The 19,597-nt window shown below is 45.1% G+C and overlaps 1 protein-coding gene across 2 annotated transcripts in view; it reads right to left on the bottom strand.

The window, feature by feature from the left end:
- Positions 1-19,597, bottom strand: part of wdr11 (WD repeat domain 11) — a 72,181-nt gene that overhangs the window by 22,434 nt on the left and 30,150 nt on the right. For both annotated transcript variants that reach the window (XM_030771890.1, XM_030771891.1), the window contains exons 12-18: positions 17,426-17,532; positions 15,568-15,643; positions 14,986-15,094; positions 5,617-5,741; positions 4,252-4,399; positions 2,166-2,272; positions 1,109-1,223 (exon numbers count right to left, since the gene is read on the bottom strand). In XM_030771890.1, coding sequence (XP_030627750.1) covers positions 1,109-1,223; positions 2,166-2,272; positions 4,252-4,399; positions 5,617-5,741; positions 14,986-15,094; positions 15,568-15,643; positions 17,426-17,532 — 787 coding nt within the window. The remainder of the gene's footprint in view (positions 1-1,108; positions 1,224-2,165; positions 2,273-4,251; positions 4,400-5,616; positions 5,742-14,985; positions 15,095-15,567; positions 15,644-17,425; positions 17,533-19,597) is intronic.

Here is a 19,597-nt window from a genome sequence, read left to right as displayed (position 1 = left end):
CTCAGACTGTTCATATCCATGTTTCATAGTGACCCGTGTCTGACTTGCATAGAGAGCAGTGTAAACTGACCTCTGTCCTAAAATGTCTGGCATGTACAAATGACGGACATTTAGTCTGATCTTTCAGCAAGTCTACCAGCCAATCAAGGCAACTGCATTGAGTCTCTCAACCTATCAGAGCAGATGCATTCAGTGTACTTGCCCTTCCTGGAGGCCACTGAAAGTAACAGTGAAAAAAACATTTTTTAATCACAGGTGTGAGGCGCTTAAAGACTCACCCTCTTTGTAAAACTATCACCTCCACAGCCACAAACTAACCCAACGCTCTACATTCGACCTCCACCCACTGTACTGATGGCTCAAAAGTATAACTCATCTTTCCATGATGTATCTTTCCATGATGTATCCTTCCATGATGTATATTTCACGGCACTTTTTTATAAACTCTGTAAATCTATGCTGCTACCATCCTGTGTGCACTTGCTTTTATGATGTCATTTTCCTTCCCTGTATGATTGGTACTACTGGTGCATAGGTGTCTCTAAGCTGGTTCAGATAAAAGCATGTAAATCCAATGTTATGTGTGGGAAATGATCTGAACATGGTCACTTTGAGCTGCAGTAAGCAGCAAATCACATTATAGACTTTAATGTGAAAGTGATGGAAGGAAATTTCTAGAAAAATGTTAAAAGTTGAACCGAGAGGAGTAGCAGCTTATCACCATAATTCACCTCCATCAGGAGTCCATGTGTCACAATTACACTCATTAAGTGACTGCATACATTCACCCTGCAAACCTCAACCTCCCCTCAGCATAACATCCAGAGTGCTAACTGTGCAAAAGAAAGTGTTACATGTTTGGGGGTTTTGGAATATTGTTATCAACAGCCTCCGCTCAGTGGACTGACTTTAACTTAACAGACAAGACACCTGTTGCGGTTTTCTGAGTTGTTTATTTTCTGGTTTGATACAAAAAGATGTTTTCAAGTCGTGGTTGCTCACTTGTGCTCACACTGGCACAGTGCAACCTGTGTAAAAGCTGATAAGCTTGAGACACCATACGAGTCGGTGCAGATTAAATGTTTTATCCCAAACCATTCAAACTCACCTCTTTAGTGTCCCAAACCTCGGCGCCATCTGTGTACATCACCAGCAGCTTCTGGTTCCCCTTCCCGGGGGCAAAGCGAATTTTCTTCACCCAGCCTCGGTGTGTGGGAACCCCCCTAACACAGCAGGAGACAAAACTCTCTCACTGAATCCTGTGCAATTTCACTTAAACACTCTCTTCTAAGACTGCATCAATATCATTAAGAAAACTGCACAGGCCACATGAACCTGTGTGAAATTCTTCAACACATTTTGGTAGAAATCTAAACTTGCCAATGGAGTCTTAGTAACTGCAGAACTGTCATGCCGATCATGATCACGACTGATCGAAAACAAAAACTTAGTACCTTTAGCCCAAATTAAAATTCTTTATATTAAATATATTCAGTATAAGATTACAGGTGTTTTAATTAATCTCTGTTGTCCTCTGACATCTTTGAGGATCTTGTAATGCCCCAGTAGATCCTGTCACTGGCATCCATGAGGTGTTTTATCTGTCAGTTTGCAGTTAAATGAACCTCTCTGTGTGGCTATGAGCTTTTCTCTATGGTTGTCTCTGCACATGCTGAGGAGTCATGGTGTTAAAGGAATGCCCTCTGAGTAGACACTCCCCGGGCTCCTCCAGTTCCCATGGAGCCACTAATTATCACTATGAAGATGCTATTGTCCAGCGACATCATAATTATGTTTATGTGAAGGTGGTAAGGCTTAGCATGCTTACTTACCAGCCCACATGCACGCTTACCCTTTAGCATTCTAACATAATAGTCCCTGAGCAGACAGTAATGCTTAGCATGCTAACTTAAAAGCCCATGCAAGCAGATTTTGAGCATCTAGTTCTATCAGAGCCCTTAGATGGTCTGGACAGCTACCAGAAAACTTCCATTCTGTGTAGATGCGTATACAGCAAGTCAACATTTCAGCATGGCTTCATCCAGCTTCTTTTAAGTAGGTCGGATGGGAATAAAATTCTTTCATAAACTGCTTACACAAATGTTTTTAATAATGTTAAGTGTCTAAAGGCTGAACATTTTCAGTGTTAACAAAACACTCCACACCTGGACAGACGTGCTTTCAAGTCCCAGAAGTTAAGGTTTCCGTCGACGTCTCCAAGCACCAGAGTGTCCCCTTTCCAGGCAATGCACGCGATGCTCCCCATGCTTCCCTGCAAAACAGCCAAACACGTCACCCTCAGCACCGGCCTCATAACGCAGTGGCACCAGGGCCTGGGAAAAAAATCAGCTCACCTTCACTGGATGGCTAAAGACCGACAACAAAACAGGTACCTCAAACTGAACAAGCTTTTTGTTTTGCATGAAGAAAGTTTGCTGAAGAAATTGGTTCTTTTTTCAAATCTTAATTTGGAATTCATGAACCACAACACTAACCCTGTCTAAAATTTAAAAAAGATTTAAAGCCTGTACAGTCTTGGAATGTGCAGTTCCTTTCTCCAGTGGCACTATCTAAAAGTCTGTTATGTGTTTGGGGTTTGAGTTGGCTGAGGTGACTGCATTCTGAGACAGATCGGGAGAGATATGCCAAATTCAAGAGAAGATGGGGAAAAGTCCTTTAAAGGAAACATACTGACCATCCATACAGACTGGACTAAAGTCATAGACTTACCAAAGCAACAGTTCACTTATTCCCCATTAACTAGGGCTGCATAAATCGATCAAAAAATCATATCGCGACTGTTTTGACCCATACTGTGATTGTGATATTAAACTGTGATATAATAAATATTTATCATCTCATATAGCTCCTAAGGTATCAAGGTTCAAAGCACATACAAGCATAAAATCACACTGAAATAGGATAATCTAAAATATTTGTAACTCAATAAAAAATGCTCGTTACTCAAGTACTAAATAACTAAAGGTAAAAAAAAACAACAAAAAAAAACGCTTAAAAACTGTTTTTAACTCTTAAAAAAATAAAAGTGTCCTTTTTGCAAAAGCAGCAGTATTCACTGTCTTTTTTGGTTCAGGTTGACTTTCACTCCTGTGGTTTTCTGAGTTGCATGGGCCTTTTTTCTGTCATACATTCATCTTAAGCTCTGTGTTTTCAGAGATGTGAGGGATAATGTCACACAAGGTCTCCAGACACAGGAAAATAATGAACGAGGCAAAACAAACACAAAAACAAGAAAACCAAGAAAACAGTGAGGCAGAGTCAACCTTCTCCTGTCGAGATCATTCCAGTCCTGTATCTGGCCACCTCAGAAAGCTCTTAACCAAAGTGAAGAAAGATATGAGAGCTTACCTCTTACCTCTTTACCTCTGGTATTATGTTATAACAGCTATTTACCTCTGTTATGTTATTACAGCTGTTATTTATCTCTGTTATGTTATTACTGTCATTTACCTCTGTCATTATGTTATTACAGCTATCTACCTCTTATGTTATTACAGCTATTTACCTCTGGTATTATGGCTACATGACTGTAACATATCAGGAGCATCGATTTAGAGCAGTGGTTTTTTGATCAGCTCTATGTTTGAAAGTGTATCCATAAACGAGTTCAACGGACACCTGCCAGCCAATCAGAAAGAAGTATTTTTGTGGCCATAGCACAGTTATGTCCAATGACATGATGACATCACAGCTTTTTATAGTTTGGTAAACATATGTGGCCAGATTATGATTTTGATTTTATTTTGGTTAATTGTGCAGTCCCGTCCTTAAAGTGTCTAATAAGCCCTTCTATTAAACTATCAAAACCCATCTACACACTGATCTACTCAAACAGCACATCAGAAAAGCCCAATAATTAATCACAAGGATGTAACTGAACTTTCCTTTTAAACTACTGAATTTGAATCAGTGGATGGCTTATTTGTAAGCCCAGTGTGTATGTGTGTGTGTGTGTGTGTGTGTGTGTTTTTTTTTAATGTGTGAGAGAGAGAGTATCTCTGTATATGGGAAAGTAGCGTGTGCTTTTGCATGAGTGTGTATGTATTGTGTGTTGTGTTTGAGTGTTTGTGTATGTGAGAGGTTGTGGTGTATATGCGAATGTGTGTGTATGTTTGTGCATATAAATGAATATGTGTTTGGGGGTGCATGTGTTTGTCTTTCACTGTGCACATGCCAGATACTTGTGTTTATGTGAGTGGATGTTACTTCAGTGCATGTGTCCTCACTCACGTCAGGGGGAATCCGGGCTCCATCTCTGACTGTGTTGCCTTCCACGGTGATGTGGTAAACCTGACCATCTGTGTCTGTGAACACAAAGTGCTCCCGTGCTGAAATACTCTGGCTCAGCTCAGCCTTGCTCTCCGCATCCTGCAGGAGACTAAGAGAGAGCGGGAAAGACAGAGAACCAGAGAGAGAGAGAGAGAGAGAAACAGAGACAGAGAGACAGACAGAGAGGGAGAGAGACACAGAGAGAGAGAGAGAGAGAGAGAGTGGGAAAGACAGAGAACCAGAGAGAGAGAGAGAGAGAGATACAGAGACAGAGAGACAGAGAGACAGACAGAGAGGGAGAGAGACACAGAGAGAGAGAGAGAGAGAGTGGGAAAGACAGAGGACCAGAGAGAGAGAGAGAGAGAGAGAGAATTATGACAGTAAGTAGTTGTTGTGAGCAGACAGAGGGGACAGTGTTAGACTGGAGACTTAAGGAGAAGCTGCCAAAACATAAACAGATGTTTGTAATCTATGGAGGGTTTGGAGGGTAACAGTTTGTGATTTTATCATCAGCATATAAATGGTTGTGTGTGTGTGTGTGTGTGTGTGTGTGTGTGTGTGTGTGTGTGTGTGCGCGTGTGTGTGTGTGTGTGTGTGTGTGTGTGTGTGGAAGATGGAAGTCAGCTATGATTCTGTTACAGACATTTCCAATGAAACAGGCAAATGAAAGGTTACTCCTATAACCGAAAACAAGTTTGCTTGTAGAAGCTCATCCTTGCACAGCTTGTGTGTCATGATTAATTTGTAACCATGTTGAGGTTGACTCAGGAACATATTTTCTCTGAAACACTGCTGTGGTTCTCCTCTAATGATCTCATTAAAACAGGACACACAGATCTGCCATCAGGCAGGCGTGTCAACACGACATGGGCTGTAAATGAGAGTTGGTTTACAGTGACACCCTGGTGCTGGACTGAGAGATCTGGCCCAGGGTAGAACAAGAACATGCAGCAGCTTTATAGATCAGTGAACATGAAAGGACCTTGACTAGATGTATAAATTTTCTCCTTTTTCATAGGAAGTCCTGCTTTAGAAAACAGTCACAGAGGGAAAAACTAAAACCATGAATAAGGTGTGTAGAGAAATCTGTAAAATGTTAATATATACACAAAAGCACAGATCCCAAACTCTAGACACTGAACACTTGTCTCTCTGAACACTTGTCTCTCTGAACACCTGTCTCTCTGAACACCTGTCTCTCTGAACACCTGTCTCTCTGAACACTTGTCTCTCTGAACACCTGTCTCTCTGAACACTTGCCTCTCTGAACACTTGCCTCTCTGAACACTTGCCTTTCATGGGCAACTGGAAGCTTGGATTTCTCACCTGATGACAGACGATTCCACGCTGCTCTGCTCTGTGTCGGCCAGAGTGGTCTGTCGGGCCATTGCCTCTCTGGCTGCCAGCTGCTTCTTCTTTAAACTCTTCAGATTATGGGAGGGAGACCACTCCTGAATACACACACATAAGAACACAATGACACAGGTTCACACACACTCAGCCACCCACTAACCCACTCCTCTCTGAGGTACACAGTCCAAACAGAACCACTGTATTCAGTAAAAGTGCAGAGAGAGGATAAGCAGGCACTGGTTTCGAGTCAGAGCAGTAAGGAAGACACGTCTGTTTATGGTCCCCTGGATTCTCCAGAATCCGCAAAGAATTCTGACCAGAGCCTGGGTCGGCCAACACTTCAGAGAAACTCGTGTTTGCTAATACACCTACACAATCACATGGGCACAGCTCCACTGAGGTACTTTAATGAAGAAAACTGTCAAGTAATTTACTATAGCTTTAAAACACACACAAACACAGACTCAGGGCCTCAGCTCTAAAACACACACACACACACACGAACGCACAAATCCACAGACACACACACCCACGCACACACACTCACTTGCACATACACACACACACACACATACACACGCACGCACACATACACACACACGCGCACGCACACATACACACACACACACACACACGTGCACACAAATACACATATGCACACACACACATATACACACACACGCACACATACACACAAACACACACACGCATGCACACATCCACACACCCGCACACACACATACACACCCACACATATGTGCACATACACACACACACACACTTATACACACAAACTTATACACACACGCACACGCACACACACACACATGCACGCACGCACGCACACGCACACTCACAAGCACAAGCACACGCACACACAGTCTCAGGGCTGCAGTGATGGAGGATCTTTATTGATGAGGATCTTAGGTGTGCAGCCTCTATCATTTACTACAGCTTTAGGTGTACGCGTGCTCTCTCTCTCTCTCACGCACACACACACACACACACACACACACACACACTGTAATTCAACCCTAATCATTAGAAGCTGTGGCTATGGATATTTGTCTGGAGGGCATAATCAGTCTGGAGACCAGCTGGCAGGAGGCACAGAGGGTGGTCATACATTATTAAAGTTACAGGTCATTTCCTCTCCTTCACTGGCATCACTACACAATTTACAGCAACACAACATTCCCCAAGTCATTTAGTACTGTTCCAAATGTCCCTCCTGCTTTCTTACAAAGGCCTACGTTACAATGACATCACGAAAGCTTCCAAAATCAAATACTTAAATCATCAGTCACTTCTCCTTATTAATCTTCTTTATTCTCTCTTTGTTTCACAGTCATCCTGCGAATAAGAATTACTATTGTTCAAACAATAATGCATGAGTTTTTCTAAACAAACACATAAAGGTGACATGGTACCCAGCAATCTGTTTTTTCAGTTATATGTGACCAAACTTATTTAAAGATCAATTAATGTCAGAACGTTTGAATTAAACACGTATGGGTAAATCACACGTTGCTTGGATGCTAAGCAGTACGCTGTAATGTGAATTATGTGTGTTACATCCCTACTGAATGTGAATTGTGATAAATGACTCTTTACAAAAAAATGTTCTTAAGTATACTGTTTAAAAGGCCCATGGACAACAGTGCAAAAAATTACACACCCTCTGTGTTTACATTCAGTGTGTGATCTGAAGAGAGCAGTTCAGATTCAGTCACATCCAGTGACAATACCAATCAACCACATCCAGTCACAATCAAAACCAATCACTTTCAGCCGTATTTAAACAATAACGTTCTGTCACATTCAGTCAATCACATTAAGTCACACCCAATCACAGTCAAATTCAATCACATCACATTCCGTCACATTTAATCAATCACATTAAGCCACATTCATCCAGTCAAATTCAATCACATTCAGTCACAATCACAATCACTTTGTAACCATGAGGGTTCCATGGGTTGGTTTTCTATGTTTTCTTTAGTGTCACCTGTCTTTATTTTCTTTTTTTTTCTCATTTCAACCACTAGGGGGACCAGACTGTCTGTGGAAGGACAGGTGGCAGGTAGGGGGGGTGGGGTTTATTCTGGAGGGAAAAGAGAACAATAGGTTTTTCTTTTTTCGTGGTTGGTAAGAAGCGAGTAGTACTGTGCAGTGGAAGGGACTGGAAAGCTGCTGCCTACAGACCCAGTGGAATAATCTGCCAGATGCCAAGGAAATGAAATCGAAAGGACTTAGGTAACGTAGCATTTCAATTGGGATAACCAAGAGAGTGAACTGATTTTGGATGCAAACAGGAACTTATCTGTTTGGTAAGAAGGATCCTGAATACCTTCCATTTTTTGTGTTGTTTTTTACTGGATAGAAGTTTTTCCCTTTTTCGGTTGGATTTAGAATTGGACATGAGAACTTTAAGAATCCTCTACTTGACGGTATTAGAAAAAATATCTGCGACTTGGCAGATCATATCGTGCATCTAAAGTCTGCAGCAGTGTCTTAAATCCCACACTGTCCACAGCTTCGAACGGCACCATATCCTTAGCAAGACAGAATGTGATCACCTCAGTCACCATATCTTTAGCAAGACAGAATGTGATCACCTCAGTCAACATAACTTCAGCAAGACAGAATGTGATCACCTCAGTCAACATAACTTCAGCAAGACAGAATGTGATCACCTCAGTCAACATAACTTCAGCAAGACAGAATGTGATCACCTCAGTCACCATATCTTTAGCAAGACAGAATGTGATCACCTCAGTCAACATAACTTCAGCAAGACAGAATGTGATCACCTCAGTCAACATAACTTCAGCAAGACAGAATGTGATCACCTCAGTCACCTCTTTCCATCGCTTTTGCTTTTATCGTATTTATCCGACTGCTCTAACTGAACCACAGCCACGCCACTGCCACACCACAGCCGATCCACTGCCACACCACACCCACCACACCACACGACTGCCGAACCACAGCCACAGCCACACCACACCCACCACACCACTGTCACACCACACCACACCCACCACACCACACCACAGCCACACCACCACTGCAACACCACAGCCACACCACCACTGTCACACCACACCACACCACACCACACCACAGCCACACCACACCACACCACAGCCACACCACACCACACCACAGCCACACCACTGTCACACCACCACTGTCACACCACAGCCACACCACACCACACCACCACTGTCACACCACACCACAGCCACACCACAGCCACACCACACCCACACCGCACCACACCACACCACACCACACCACTGTCACACCACACCACACCACACCACACCACAGCCACACCACACCACACCACACCACACCACACCACAGCCACACCACCACTGTCACACCACACCACAGCCACACCACAGCCACACCACACCACACCACACCACACCACTGTCACACCACACCCACACCGCACCACACCACACCACACCACACCACACCACACCACTGTCACACCACACCACACCACACCACACCACAGCCACACCACACCACACCACACCACACCACACCACACCACACCACACCACTGTCACACCACTGCCACACCACAGCCACACCACACCACACCACTGTCACACCACACCACACCACTGTCACACCACACCACACCACTGTCACACCACACCCACACCACAGCCACACCACACCACACCACACCACACCACACCCACACCACACCACACCACAGCCACACCACAGCCACACCACACCACACCACTGTCACACCACACCCACACCGCACCACACCACACCACACCACACCACACCACACCACTGTCACACCACACCACACCACACCACACCACAGCCACACCACACCACACCACACCACACCACACCACTGTCACACCACTGCCACACCACAGCCACACCACACCACACCACTGTCACACCACACCACACCACTGTCACACCACACCACACCACTGTCACACCACACCCACACCACAGCCACACCACACCACACCACACCACACCACACCACACCCACACCACACCACACCACAGCCACACCACAGCCACACCACACCACACCACTGTCACACCACACCCACACCGCACCACACCACACCACACCACACCACACCCACACCACACCACACCACAGCCACACCACAGCCACACCACACCACACCACTGTCACACCACACCCACACCGCACCACACCACACCACTGTCACACCACAGCCACAGCCACACCACAGCCACACCACACCACACCACTGTCACACCACACCACACCACACCACTGTCACACCACACCACACCACACCACACCACACCACACCACACCCACCACAGCCACACCACACCACACCACACCACACCACAGCCACACCACACCACACCACACCACACCACACCACAGCCACACCACACCACACCACACCACACCACACCACACCACAGCCACACCACACCACACCACACCACACCACACCACACCACACCACAGCCACACCACACCACACCACACCACGCCACACCACAGCCACACCACACCACACCACACCACACCCACACCGCACCACACCACACCACACCACACCCCACCGCACCACACCACACCACACCACAGCCACCCCACACCACACCACACCACACCACAGCCACACCACACCACACCACACCACACCACAGCCACACCACACCACACCACTGTCACACCACACCCACACCGCACCACACCACACCACACCACAGCCACACCACACCACACCACACCATTGTCACACCACACCACACCACAGCCACACCACACCATTGTCACACCACACCACACCAGTGCCGAACCACAGCCACACCACACCACTGTTACACCACTGCCACACCACTGCCACACCACTGCCGAACCACTGCCGAACCACTGCCGTACCACTGCCGAACCACTGCCACACCACTGCCACACCAGTGCCACACCACACCACACCCACCACACCACTGTCACACCACACCACAGCCACACCACTGTCACACCACACCACTGTCACACCAAACCACAGCCACACCACACCACACCACACCACTGTCACACCAAACCACAGCCACACCACACGACTGCCGAACCACAGCCACACCACACCACTGTCACACCACAGCCACACCACTGTCACACCACACCACACCACTGTCACACCACACCACAGCCACACCACACCACAGCCACACCACACCACACCACACCACACCACACCACACCACTGTCACACCAAACCACAGCCACACCACACGACTGCCGAACCACAGCCACACCACACCACTGTTACACCACTGCCACAGCCACACCACAGTCACACCACACCACTGTCACACCACACCACTGTCACACCACAGCCACACCACTGCCACACCACTGCCGAACCACAGCCACACCACACCACTGTCACACCACAACCACACCACTGTCACACCACTGCCACACCACACCACAGTCACACCACACCACAGCCACACCACAGTCACACCACACCACAGCCGAACCACAGCCACACCACACCACTGTCACACCACTGTCACACCACTGTCACACCACTGTCACACCACAGCCGATCCACTGCCACACCACACCCACCACACCACTGTCACACCACACCACAGTCACACCACTGTCACACCACACCACACCACTGTCACACCACACCACAGCCACACCACTGTCACACCACACCACACCACACCCACCACACCACACCCACCACACCACTGTCACACCACTGTCACACCACTGACGTCCAATCCTTTTTATGTCACCACTTCCTCATCCGCCATGCTGCTAGCTCACGTTGAATTGTTTTTCAAATACATCACACATGTAAGACACCCCATGACAGAGACATGTGATATAATTTGGCCAATCAGCACAGGCATGTAGTAGGATGTCTTCAAGATCGATCACGATATGAAATCGTCAGATCGCCCACCCCTACTTTCAATCTTATGCAAAGAATCATATTTGGCCAGACTCAATCACATCTAGTCACATCTGTCCAGTGTTCAGCCACTTTTACATTCAGTTACAATCAAAATCACCCTCAGTCATATTTAACCAATCACATTCAATTCCAGTCACATTTCATCAATCACATTTAGTCACATTCAGTCACAATCACAATAAATCACAGCCACAATCACAATAAATCACAGTCACTTTCAGTCACAATCACAGTCACTTTCTGACATATTCAAACCATCACATTATGTCACATTCAATCACATCTAGTTACAGTCATCTGTTCACATCTAATCCCATTTAGTCACAATTACAGTAAATCACAACTGGTTACAATCACGATCACTTTCAGGCATAGTCAAACCACCACACTCTGTTACATTTGATTTATCACATTTAGTCACGTTCATCCAGTCACATTCAACCACATCCAGTCACGACCGCATCCAGTCACATTCAACCACATCCAGTCACGACCGCATCCAGTCACATTCAACCACATCCAGTCACGACCGCATCCAGTCACATTCAACCGCATCCAGTCACGACCGCATCCAGTCACATTCAACCACATCCAGTCACAACCGCATCCAGTCACATTCAACCACATCCAGTCACAACCGCATCCAGTCACATTCAACCACATCCAGTCACAACCGCATCCAGTCACATTCAACCGCATCCAGTCACATTCAACCACATCCAGTCACATTCAACCACATCCAGTCACATTCAACCACATCCAGTCACGACCGCATCCAGTCACATTCAACCGCATCCAGTCACGACCGCATCCAGTCACATTCAACCGCATCCAGTCACGACCGCATCCAGTCACATTCAACCACATCCAGTCACAACCGCATCCAGTCACATTCAACCGCATCCAGTCACATTCAACCACATCCAGTCACATTCAACCACATCCAGTCACATTCAACCACATCCAGTCACGACCGCATCCAGTCACATTCAACCACATCCAGTCACGACCGCATCCAGTCACATTCAACCACATCCAGTCACAACCGCATCCAGTCACATTCAACCACATCCAGTCACATTCAACCGCATCCAGTCACGACCGCATCCAGTCACATTCAACCGCATCCAGTCACATTCAACCACATCCAGTCACAACCGCATCCAGTCACATTCAACCGCATCCAGTCACATTCAACCGCATCCAGTCACGACCGCATCCAGTCACATTCAACCACATCCAGTCACAACCGCATCCAGTCACATTCAACCACATCCAGTCACAACCGCATCCAGTCACATTCAACCACATCCAGTCACAACCGCATCCAGTCACATTCAACCGCATCCAGTCACATTCAACCACATCCAGTCACATTCAACCACATCCAGTCACATTCAACCACATCCAGTCACGACCGCATCCAGTCACATTCAACCGCATCCAGTCACATTCAACCGCATCCAGTCACGACCGCATCCAGTCACATTCAACCACATCCAGTCACGACCGCATCCAGTCACATTCAACCGCATCCAGTCACATTCAACCACATCCAGTCACATTCAACCGCATCCAGTCACGACCGCATCCAGTCACATTCAACCGCATCCAGTCACATTCAACCGCATCCAGTCACATTCAGCCACATCCAGTCACATTCAACCACATCCAGTCACATTCAACCACATCCAGTCACGACCGCATCCAGTCACATTCAACCACATCCAGTCACGACCGCATCCAGTCACATTCAACCACATCCAGTCACAACCGCATCCAGTCACATTCAACCACATCCAGTCACATTCAACCGCATCCAGTCACGACCGCATCCAGTCACATTCAACCGCATCCAGTCACATTCAACCACATCCAGTCACAACCGCATCCAGTCACATTCAACCGCATCCAGTCACATTCAACCGCATCCAGTCACGACCGCATCCAGTCACATTCAACCACATCCAGTCACAACCGCATCCAGTCACATTCAACCACATCCAGTCACAACCGCATCCAGTCACATTCAACCACATCCAGTCACAACCGCATCCAGTCACATTCAACCGCATCCAGTCACATTCAACCACATCCAGTCACATTCAACCACATCCAGTCACGACCGCATCCAGTCACATTCAACCGCATCCAGTCACATTCAACCGCATCCAGTCACGACCGCATCCAGTCACATTCAACCACATCCAGTCACAACCGCATCCAGTCACATTCAACCACATCCAGTCACGACCGCATCCAGTCACATTCAACCGCATCCAGTCACATTCAACCACATCCAGTCACATTCAACCGCATCCAGTCACGACCGCATCCAGTCACATTCAACCGCATCCAGTCACATTCAACCGCATCCAGTCACATTCAACCACATCCAGTCACATTCAACCACATCCAGTCACGACCGCATCCAGTCACATTCAACCACATCCAGTCTCGACCGCATCCAGTCACATTCAACCACATCCAGTCACATTCAACCGCATCCAGTCACATTCAACCACATCCAGTCACATTCAGCCACATCCAGTCACGACCGCATCCAGTCACATTCAGCCACATCCAGTCTCGACCACAATCACTTCCAGTCATATTTAAGGGATTACATTCAATCACATTCAGACAATAATAATCAATCTCTTTCTTTCACAGTCTCACTAGTTTTTATAGATGATGGTGTGAAAGGTAAACTGCATTAAAAAAAAAAACAGGCCTACCTGAACTCTGAACCTCTAGAGTGTGAGATGCTTGTGGAAAAATGAAATGACCAGACCACTGATTGGACTATAAGCTATAACCTGACCTGGTCAAAAGTCCACATGTCAGCATAATAATACTGTGGTGTGTGAAGTAAACTATTTAATATGATAGAAATACAGCACTATAAATAATTCCTACACATAGCAGAGATGTTTGAAACAGTGGTTAAAGCTTTTGTCAGTTTGATGTGCCTTTTCCTCTGGCTGTGTGTCAGGAATGTTTATCCCTGAGTGAAAATGTGGTGAATATGTGATGCAGGGTAATCAGGGTGAAAGGCTGAAGGGTGTCATGCCGCCTCTAAATGCTCCTTTCACTGAATCACAGTTCACGTTTACAGCTGACAACAGCTGACTATATTAATGAACTGTCTTTCACTTGAATTCATTAATCACTGCTGCTAGGAAGGACACACTTTGATTTTCCTCAAAATCTCTGGTATCAAAACATGACCTAATTCTTCTGCATCTTTACCACAAAGTCTCATCTGTGAGTTTGTGTGTCTTTGAGAGTGGATGTCTGTGTGTGTGTGTGTGTGTGTGCGTGCGTGCGCGCGCGCGTGTGTGTGTTTCAGTACCAGAGCAGTCACTGTGGGGAAGTTCTTGGCCATTTCACGCAGTAGTGTCCCAGTGCGAATGTCCCAAAGCTCCAGAGGCTTGTCTCTAAACACCACCACCAAATATTGTCTGTAACAGAACAGTGTCCATCAGAAATGACCAAATATTGTCTGTGACACAACAGTGTCCATCAGAAATGACCAAATACTGTCTGTAAAACAACCGTGCCCATCAGAAATGACCAAATACTGTCTGTAAAACAACAGTGTCCATCAGAAATGACCAAATACTGTCTGTAAAACAACCGTGTCCATCAGAAATGACCAAATACTGTCTGTAAAACAACAGTGTCCATCAGAAATGACCAAATACTGTCTGTAACAGAACACAGTGTCGCAACAACTTAACTTCAAATCCCAAATCAGACTTAACACAATCAGAATTAACACAAAAGGTTGAGGGAAACATTCCAGGACCTTTCCAAACATAACAGTGTTACATGTAACCAAATATAGCAGATCTACAGATCAACTACAGTGTCTCTTCCAATCCCCACAGAAAGCAGGCATTGAACTGGCAAAGTATGCCTGTCACCCACTTACTTCAAATGAGAGACTTTAATCATCTCTATGGCTGATTCGTCATTTCCACGCTCACCCCGAAATGCAAAGCATCTGCCTAGAAAACAGAGAGAGAGGAGAGAGATGAAACCAGGGCTTCAGGGCATTCTGTGTGGAAGGTTTGCACAGTTCTGCAGCGTATGACCTGTTTAAATATAGTCATTAACTGACCATAATTACAGCAGGAGCATTGTTTGGCTAATTTTGCATAATAACAAATCAAATATATCTACTGCAGATTTTCCATTGCCAACTCCTCTGGATGCGCCATTAGCATGCCTCTCCCTTTAGAGCCTTAAAGGGATCGCGCAAATGTTGCATTTGGATCTGAACAGGTTAAGGCAGTGGAGGTTTATGAGACTGCAACATAATTCTGTACCAATAGTCAGTTATTGGTCCCCTGCTACAAAGTGCAACATAACCAAGTTAGAAAATCTGTAAAAACAATAATATGTAAGCAAGCAAATGGTCTTAATTCCTAGTTTAAAAGAGAAACTTTAGATAGACTTTAAAAGATATAAATTAAAAGCCACAAATGTCAGTAGCCAAAATCTGAGAGAATTTAATATGAGACACAAATAAAATCGTGAATCCATAACAACAGAAAGTTAAATACAAATCGTCCATTTTATTTAGTTAATTTCATAAATTATGAAATTTAGGGCTTGCTCTTATTCTTACAAAATGTTTTATTACCAAATTACAGAGATACTAAATATCATTTATGTAGTCCAATATCATGTGTTTCATGTGTTTTGGAAGTAAAACAGTCATTGTTTTCATATTGTTTTTTGTGTGTGTGTGTGTGTGTGTGTGTGTGTGTGTGCATGACTGTACTATTACTGACTGAACTGTGCGTGTGTGTGTGTGTGTGTGTGTGTGTGTGGGGGGGGGGGGGGGGGGGGGGTCTCTGTCAAAGCTCTTGAGACTGAGCAGGCTGATATGAGTGTCATAATTAAGGCCTTGGAATAATTATGATTGGGAGCTAATCAGGCCATGGAATGGAGAGAGGCACAGAGTGTAAACAAAAACAAACCAGGGTCCTGGCATTTCACTCTCAAAACACACACACACACACGCACGCACGCACACACATACACGCATGCATACACGCACACACACACACACACACACACACACACACACACACACACACACTTACTTTACAAGGAGTGAGTAGCTGATACAGATTGCATCATAGACCAGAACAAAAGCAGGTTGAAAACACAAACTATAATAATCTGTCAGCCAGAAAAATGAGAGTAATCAAACACGCATAATTAGTGCTCTGGTATAAAGGCTGTTTAGAAATGCAACAAACAGACCTTAGGCAAACATGACTGTCATATACACCACATGTGCCTGTTCTTACAGCTGCTGTGTGAGCAGACAATTCAGAGAGAACAGGATAGCCACAACTCCCAGCAGGACAGGCTTACAGCAGCACACAGAGTGAATGGGTGAATGTCCTATTAATGTCACACACAGTGAACCGACAGTATCACTGACGCATCCTCTGCCAGGGCGTCACAGCTGTGGTCATTTGTGTGTGTGTGTGTGTGTCTGTGCGCGCATGCGTGTGCGTCTACGCATGTACTTGTTTTTGCCAACTTAGGTGCCCATTTTATGAAAGCAAACTATTGAACTGGAGACACCATGTTAAACTAGTAACAAAACAGCATAATTGATGAGAATTGATATGAAAGAAATGACTGTTGGAACTAAAGCCTGACAGTATGTGGGCTTAGGGTTGGACTGCTATTCTTTACTCTTATTCTGATGGAAATCAATGGAGGGGCTGGAGAATCCAGTTTAAAGGGCGTTTGTCCTTGTGTCTTACCTGTTGGCAGGTCAACATGCTGGAGCTCATTCCTCACCAGGCCCAGGTTGTTGGGGGATGAAGTGGCGAAAGAGAGGAAGCCTGTGAGGCTAACCCACTCAATGCCTCTGTGGAACAGAGAAAGGGAGAGAACCGAGTCCTGTCACAGCCAGCAGACTGGGACCACATTCCCCCAAAAAAAGCCTTAAAATGGGTTCCCCACACATTGAACATAAAATAAAATGTCTATGTTAGTATTGGTGTGAAGAAAAACAAACCCAGGGTAGGGTAGGCTGTGAATGAGAGACATGAGTGGAGGGAGAGGGGAGTGGATGAGGACATTTGGAGCCTGAAATCAGAGGAAAAGACTATGGCATTTTTCCCTTTTTTTTGTCCCCCGGGGGGGGGGGTCTCCAGCAGTGAGTACTAATGAGATATTGGAAAGCTATGTGATTCCCTGGCCCAGTTTAATGTGATGTTTGTAACTATGATGGAAATGAAACAGGCCCCGTCTTATCTAAGGAGTAGTGTATCCATACATTTAAACAGACACATGCAAACTGCACACACACAAACGTGAATTAATCCTGCAACTGTGTCCACTATACAGAACGTTTTCTACGGACCAACTTTCTTTTGACAGCATAAAGACCAAACAAGGCCTTTTTTTTTAAAAGATTTTTGAACATCATGATTGAATACCAATGTCAAGGTCAGAGGCCAGCTGACGGTGGGCGTCATGTCATTATGGATCTCGGAGGTGAATTTGTTTCCCGCAGGACGAGGACTGACGCTAGACAATAATGTTTTACAAACATAACTTTGTTCAAACATTTCAAATTAAACTTAGAAATTCATTGCAAAGCTGTCTTTTAAAAGACTGTAGACATTATGAGTGGAATGGGATGGATGATAAAGGCGGGGGATGCTAACTGGAGGGTGTGGCCAGAGCAGGAAGAGACAGTCACATCCTCAAACCCAGGCTGCCACAGTTAATCCTTCATTTATTTTAGCAATCCTCATTTTCATTTATGTTTCGAACTTCTGAGCCTCATATTCTTTTATCATTTGTAATAAATATTCGTTTATTTTTTGGACATCTTTTTGTGGACCTTGGACTACTTTGGATGTGGAGAGTCAGACATTTTTGCTCAGCCACCATAGTGGTTATCAACAGGACAAGAAATAACCACTTCAGGCTCAATGACACGTTCAGGACCTTAGTGATTCTACTGGTGCACTGCAAAATGACACTAAGAAAAATACAATAGTATAAAACCAATAGCCAGACATATCCAACTGTGTAGTGCACCGCGCGAACAAACTCCACGACTCATTATTCCTCCCGTGGGAATTCCCTGATCAGGGCTATGGGAATTCCTTGATCTGAGCTTCTGTGCTGCAGGTGTGAATGCACCTGGCACTAAAAATGGATGGTGTTTATTTTGAATTAATTTCTCAGACCCGGCTGATTCAACCTGTCTGCTCCTCAGGGTGGAATTGTTTCTGGCCTAATTAAGACAATACTAATGAGCACGGTCTCCTGCCATCCCCTCTTCCACTCTATAAATATGATCACAGTGGAGAATGATCTCCATTCTCCACATTCACTCAAGGGAGGCACTGAGGAAAACACACCAGTGAACTAAAAAAAGACAACAATTTGCTTTTGTACTTGAAGTCTTCTCAGTACATATCTTTAGGTAAAACCTACGGAATTACAAATAATAAAATCAAAACAAACAACTAGGAAACAGTTCTCGCGTGATCATCCCCTGAATGACTCTTACAACTGATACTGGTGCTATTCATTCATTTATTCACTCAACAAAATCTGTTATTCTCTAAATCAGAAATAAGTATAAGCGCTTATGCTGTGACAGTACAAATTACCTCTACAGATCAATTTCATATTTACGACTCTCACGTCAACATTATATCACCTACTGTCAGATTAGCTTTATATCATATACTGTCAGATTAGCTTTATATCATATACTGTCAGATTAGCTTTATATCATATACTGTCAGATTAGCTTTATATCGGATACTGTCAGATTAGCTTTATATCAGATACTGTCAGATTAGTTTTATATCAGATACTGTCAGATTAGCTTTATATCGGATACTGTCAGATTAGCTTTATATCAGATACTGTCAGATTATCTTAATATCGGATACTGTCAGATTAGC

Source organism: Chanos chanos, chromosome 4 (assembly GCF_902362185.1).
Source record: "Chanos chanos chromosome 4, fChaCha1.1, whole genome shotgun sequence".
Classification (NCBI taxonomy): Eukaryota; Metazoa; Chordata; class Actinopteri; order Gonorynchiformes; family Chanidae; genus Chanos; species Chanos chanos.
This window is presented reverse-complemented; position numbering and strand designations above follow the sequence as displayed.